A 7162-nucleotide genomic window follows, 5' to 3' on the forward strand; every position below is an offset into this window, starting at 1 on the left:
CCTACCTACTACTACTCTCTCTCTCTCTCTCTCTCTCTCTCTCTCTCTATATATATATATATATATATATATATATATATATTTACACGATCTACAAACATGAGTGTTTGACAGCTTAATATACTCTCAGTACATCAATACGCAGCATTAAAATACAATCATATTGATCTATTGTTGTTGCTTTGCACTGCTTTGTACGTATACTGTATCATAAGATTACTAATATGATATGAAAACGACGACACTACGTACAGAACGGTTTACTTCTGTTTGTATTTCTTCGTAGCAATGATTGGCCCAACAGGAAGTGGAAAGTCAAGTTTCATCAGCATTGCTGAAAAAGTGATGATAGGTACGTATGAGCATTTACTCAGTTAAGGAAGTTAAGTGGCATAAACTTTAAAAGCCCCACAACAGCTAGCTTACATACATACATACAAACATGTACATTTACGCTCTGCTGGTTACTTATTGTTGTTTCATTTGAAACGCAGGTGAGGCTACTGCCATTACACAAAGCGATGGTAAGGAGGGTACTACTCTCCTGGAAGAGTACCTTACCGAGTTCAAGTTTCGACTGATCGACACAAGGGGCTTCTTTGATTTGGGCGAGGAGTGGTCTCAGGAGTTAAATAATATCCTAACAGGTATCAATTTGCTTTATCTATTTGAGGTCAGAAATGAGATGAATTGTCGAAGCGATACCCAAAACGGATTGGCAGTTGAGATGCACATGAAGAGAAAACTTATATACTAGTTCACACGTTTGTGCAAACCCAGGAAGAATCCGCAAAGGCCAGACGATTGGACGTAAAACAGATGACGCCGCTTTCGCTGTGGAACAACACATGCTTCCCGACGAGGCACCCTTCGGTGAGCAGATCCATGGTATCATCTGTGTGATGGAGGACAAGGACCCCAGGTTGGAGCAATACAAGACGAGGATGGATTCCATGAGGGATTACCTAAAGAAACAAGGTACTCTTCTTCCTACAGTGCAGTCTTCCCCAGAATTCAAATGACCACTTACCTAAGTCAAGTAACAAGATCGGTTGGTAAGGGGAAGGACGTTTTAGCTCTATAAAGAACATGCATGTAATGCCGTTTAACTGAGCTGTGAGTACCAATAAAATACTGACGGTTTATATCTACCCTCCATCCTTTTCATGTATTCAGGTTACAGCCCACTCGCCGCTCTAGCCTTTAAAGATGAGGGCGACTTCAAGGACGACGTCAAACGACGTGAAATCACAGAGGAGTGGTCTGCTGCAGTAGGCAGTCCTATAGACAAGTAGGTACCTGGGTATGATATATTTTGCTAACAATAAACAATATGCACTGGATTGATATATTTTACTGAGTTCATATTTCCTTTCAGTTTATTGAGCATTGAATGTGGGCTACACTCTCCTTTTGGGTTTGTTTCTTAAACTCCCGTATTTATCTTCCTTTAGAACGTTTCCTTTCATCAACCATCTGGCATCAGCAAGTAAAATCAATATAGATCCGGAGTCGGTGTTGAACGTGTTGGACATCCTGGACACCGCAGTGACCGCGGCTGAGAAATTCATCAAGGTTCGGCTGCAGCGTGAGAAGTACTCCAGAGAACGTCAGGCAAAAGGAAGTGGTACGTTTAGTGTACCAGTCCATCTGTGTGTCTCCCTCTTTTGCCTGTATTGTGCCCTTTAACCTCTTTAATGCCCATACTCGCAGTGAAAAGGCTATGAGTAATATCAAAGTTGTGTCACAGTTGTGTTAATATAACTATGCATATATCAAGATTAATGTGGAAATAATTTGCATAATTGATTACTAAATGTCCATATAAGATATTACCAAAGGATAGAACATACCCATATAAAGTACGTGTAATTTGAGTTGAGAAAACCATGATTAAAATAGATTATGCTATTTGCAACATTATTTCCATAACACGAGAAAAATCCAGAAAAATATTCACACTTTAAAGTTACATATACCTCATACCTATGTATGCTCCTGAGGGGAGAGATACTACAATCATGTTTCTGATCCTCGTTACATACATATCAATAAATAGATAAAGAAATATTTATTTTATTTTTTATTTATTTCATTTTAACACACCTGGGTAGCCCACTCAGCTTTGACAAGTTGATTTTCAGTGGGGCAGTCAGTTCAGTATAGAAATCGTTCTTAATGTATGCTATTGGTTTCCACAGGCCCCGAGTCCCAGTCAGTCAGTGACTTCGTTCAGAGCATCGGGAGGGCAAACAACTGGGACAAAAGTCGTACCGACGCACTGATCCAGATGCTGCAAGCCGAGGACATCTTTACTGTTAGCGCCCTTCGGGAGGGCTGGGGAGACATAAGCCCCAAGCTGACGATGGGGCAGAGGTCTGCCATAAAGCAAGCACTGTCTGAGTGATCCCCCCCCTCCCCCTCAAGCAAGTCTCCGTGTAGTAGGTTTGTGTGACAACGTCGTAGTATGCTAAGTGCATGCGATTTATATGTAAAAATGTCTGCAGGGTGTTGTATGCATTACTAGCGTGTATTTATCTTTTTCACCTCTTTTGCATCAGGTGGTAAGATCTTATATTCTGTGCTAAAATACAGCTAGGTAAGGTTTTATAGACGTTACAGTACCAAATGTTTGATTACTAAGCAACCATTTGAAGAGATATTAACATTTAAATCCCCAAAGCTGAGTTCACAAAGAACACAGCGCACGACTTTATGATTAATGTACACTTGATGGAACCAGAAGCATCAACATCTACCATATACATTGTACATGATCAACTTTTTTAACAAACACCAATATTGTACATTTAGCACAGTACAAAAGTTATTCTAAATGGGGTAAAATTATATAACTTGTTGCTTTCATCTAAAGAGGTTAGTTTGAATAAACTAGTGTTTCCTACTGATGTAGTGTCAGCTTTGTCTTATCGATGCATAAATATGCAGGCACGGTTGAAAAGAACTAGCACAATTAAGAAATGATCTGGGATGCGGTTACTCCCATTCAAATAAAACCTATAAATAGCTTGATATTCCGATACATTCAACATACTCGGAAGGTGTATGCTGTGGTAGATTGATGATAACTATTTTTACTTTTATTGGGGGGGGGGCTTTATGGTGTTGTAGGATGCTTCTATATGTTAAATGCACATAAATAAATGTCTTTGTCCGCAACTCGTATCTTTTTTATAACTTATGTTTAAAGTGGGATGGCAAGAACACGATATACTTACCAATAGAGGCCCTCAGAAAACATTAATTTTCCAAAAAATGATGTTTCTTTGAATTGTTTATCATTCAAGGTGAAAAATTAAGACAATATATTCACAGTCAGTAAATATTCACGATTGATATAGGGTTATTCTTGCAACCTTCCCCATCCTCAAGTATAATTCCACGATGTTGAATTGAACTTTAATGATGCCAACAAATAATAGACCAGAAGAAACAACGGATAGAAAACATTTATAAAAATGGTGTTACTCTGGATATTCGACCTTCTTTAACATCTCTAATCCGTCGCCAGTATCACATCATACATTGTACTTTGTCACGGTTGTAGGTCAGTCTTTCACTCGTATTTGGCATTAATAATTATGGCATTAATCAAGATAGGTTTGGAAAAAACTTCAGTTCCATTTATATTTACGCTTGTAACGCACCTTAGTCTGCATGTACAAATATATGCATATTACAAAGAGATATGCGATATTCTATTTATTCAAAATTGTGACACAACAATACGAGGTGTGCATTAGGTAATCTCCAAGCAGATCTTTTGGTGGAGGTAAGACAGTATCAAATTGGCCAGTCTATAACCATTTGGTGGTGGTAGCGACAAAAAAGGCCATATATAAAAAGCAAACAATCTTCCACCATCAACCTCTGCTTGGGGAGTACGCATTAGGCAGCGTGTATGCTGATAGTTTGCACACCAAGTACATATTACATGTAACATAGAAGCAATAAAAACAGTTAAAAGTAAGGTTTCCATAGTTCACGAAGGGTTGGGCTGGATGCTACCACAGTCCTCGTGTTGTGTGTTTGTTTCAAAGTTGTCAGCTGGAGACCCCTGGAGCAGGAGATGTGTGATTGGGTGTTGTTGACAAGGCGTTCAACTGTGGAGACAAGGTTGCGTGGTTCAGAATAGAGAGGGCAGTGTAACAGGTAGCTATAGTGCGATACTGTTGTTAGAGGGGGACCAGATTATGACTGAAATATGCGACACAAACCGGTGACAATATCAGGACTAAATGTAAAACCAGACACGCGGCACGTGTATGATGTATGTTCTGTCATATGCATAATTCATTGAGGCTTTGTATAACATGGCAATTATACGAAATGGCACCACTCGCATGTCAAAGAAATTTGTGCACTGAATGTGACATGTACAGCACGTGGTATACAAAGCCAGCTGACCTTGGGGCAACCGGCACAAAACACGACTTCATGACACAACAATTGATTTGTGAAATACTGTACATTGTATTCAATCAAAGGAAAAGGTAACGAATATCAGTTCAAAGAAATGACCATACCAAGACGCTAAAAGTCACAAATTGTTTTGCTCCACACATGTTCTTGCACAATTTGATCCTTCAAATATAGATTAAAGGACCTCGCTGAATATATACATTACTTTTGTTCTGCCTACTAGTAGTTTGATACAACACTAAAACAAATTTGAAAGAATAAACGTTTTCATTGTACAGGCGGTTTTGATCACATAAAAAAGGTATGAAATATAATAATGCATTAAACTAAAAGAAAATACAAAACAAGAAGTCATAGCCTTTCCTTGCCTCCTCTTTTCATATTTACTAGTATTCATCATCCTATATATAGTTCCAGATATATGTGACTGCTATACATGACCAGGACTTACCCATACATGTCTACGTGCCTGCAAATGTTTTCCCTAGGGAGGGTGGTTCAGTGACAATATTAGGATAAAAGGGAACCAAGCAGTCCTAGCACTTTTGTGGCATATCAATGTGGCATAATAATGTCTGAGAGTGTCTGACACCGTGTGCAAGACTAATGAAACGTCACAAAAATTAATGGGAAGCCAACACCAGTGGATAGGCTACATGTACGTGACGTTACGAAAGTGTAAAGGGAAAGTTCATTAGTTGATGTTTAAGGGTACGAAAAATACCGATGAGAACGCACGAAACACATGTATAGGTTTATAATACACAAAAATGATAAGGGTTTTCTTTAAAATTTACGGACATCATAACACGATTATCATTACCTTACTAATTACTTACTTATCAATACTTTCAAAATCGATAAACTCTGTAAAGTACATGTTTATCTGTAATTCTAAATAAATTTAAGGCAGTGGTAGTCGTAGAGGGTCCGTCAATAGACAAAAACTTAAAGATAAAAACTGCTTATGAAATCCCCGTTTGATAATATATGAAGACACAGTTTGCATTACTAACTGAGCACTTTCTATTTTCCCGGAGAAACATTGCAAACAAATAAGTTGAAGTAGAAGTTAAGGCACAGAGATTGTACTGTATGGGGTATGCAATATTCATTTTATGTCAAAATACATGTCTTTATAAGTACTTATCCACCTCTCGCTTGGTTATTTGACATTAAAATACAGACATAAAAATAGAAAGAAATAAAAGCAATCACAAGAATGAATCACCTTGGGTGATAATATCTGAATAATAAAATATCAGATGTTTCATACAGCATTCTTGACATATCAGCAACGCCATCTAGCTGTATTAAAACACATGACCAGCATATGCGAGCGATATTTTCGGGGCGGATATATTAGTGATAGTATAGGGGGAAATGTTAGTGAGATATAAACGAATATATAGATATAAATATAAACCTCTAATATGTAAGATAATATAAATTCAAGATACTGGTTTGAATCGTAGAGGACTAGAAGTAAACACATACTTTTTAGTGAAAAACAGACATTCATTTCAATGTACACGTGTTTTACAACATTTTCCTTCTTGCAATCGTGAATACATGATCATCAATCTTCCTTAAAACTAATGAAGGTGTCATTCATATTTTTCAAATCTATTGGTAAATGGCCTGTTAAATGGTACTATCAACATTAGAATACAGAAGGAAGTATTTTTCTTATATTCGCAGTAAGATATTTCCTTCCTACTATATTCCTATGTTTGATCAAAATAAGGAATATAAGGAATCTTTGAAGAGACTCTAATCAATCAACGTGTCTAAACACAAAAATAAAACAAGAAGCCATAGGCGACAATTCTCCGTGAAGTTTTATATATTTCAACAAAATCCCAAGCGTCAACGCCAGACCTACTGTGCAGACATTATAATTAGGCAACGGTTAATACCACGCTCGTCCCCAGCGCCCGTGGAGAAGCCATAGGTTATAGATCGTGGCTTAGCCCAGGCTATGGAAAATAAACTTTCTTTAATGCAAATCTGTCGTTTTTGTTTTCTTTGCGCTATCTAAAGGGTTAGGATAACCTACTCTACTCTGGCGGTATTGTCGTGCGCGCTCGCTAGTACGTAACGTTACACGGCGGCCATCTGAATACATGTACACTGCATTCTTTCTACTATCGGGACCTAAAACAAGACGCAAGATTCCTATTTTGGGGTATAAAATGCTGTCACAATGGTAATATATACCAAATGAAACGGACCTTTACAAAGTACCTCATTTGGTGACGCTATGAGGGTGTACCGTTATCCCTCTACATTTGCCCAGAAGGGAGTTAGTCGCGGAAGGAACTTAGCCACGGAGGGAGTTTTGGCATTCTCCGCCCGCGCCACAAACTCTCGTCCCCAGGACAGTTCACTCTGCTACCCAGCATGCTTTGCGCAAAATGCGTTCTCGGCCCCAGGACACAAATACACGCTAATGCTTCCGCACTGTGTTGCTCTGGGGACCCCGCCGCGCGCCCAGATGTGGATTTAATTATAGCGCGCTAGCGGACGCTGCGGAGGAGCGTGGGTTAATACAATGAGGGCGCGTCACAAGCATAAAACATACAAAGAGCTAAATCCATTACTGCTCCCAGGGCGTGTAAAGATACTGTGCTTCAAGTTCTAACTTCATTTTAATTACACACACACAATCATTGCATTCACATAAAGATCGGACTATCATGGTCGTGTCTAGTAACAA

At 38.6% G+C, this 7162-nt stretch overlaps 1 protein-coding gene across 1 annotated transcript in view; it reads left to right on the forward strand.

The window, feature by feature from the left end:
* LOC109473599 overlaps positions 1-2407 on the forward strand; it is a 3155-nt gene extending 748 nt beyond the window's left edge. Inside the window, exons 3-7 of the mRNA XM_019773556.1 lie at positions 495-647; positions 781-978; positions 1177-1291; positions 1455-1627; positions 2202-2407. Of these exons, the coding sequence (XP_019629115.1) occupies positions 495-647; positions 781-978; positions 1177-1291; positions 1455-1627; positions 2202-2407 (845 nt within the window). The remainder of the gene's footprint in view (positions 1-494; positions 648-780; positions 979-1176; positions 1292-1454; positions 1628-2201) is intronic.
* The last annotated feature ends 4755 nt before the right edge of the window (positions 2408-7162 follow it).

Source organism: Branchiostoma belcheri, unplaced genomic scaffold (assembly GCF_001625305.1).
Source record: "Branchiostoma belcheri isolate BF01 breed outbred unplaced genomic scaffold, Haploidv18h27 scaffold1, whole genome shotgun sequence".
Classification (NCBI taxonomy): domain Eukaryota; kingdom Metazoa; phylum Chordata; class Leptocardii; order Amphioxiformes; family Branchiostomatidae; genus Branchiostoma; species Branchiostoma belcheri.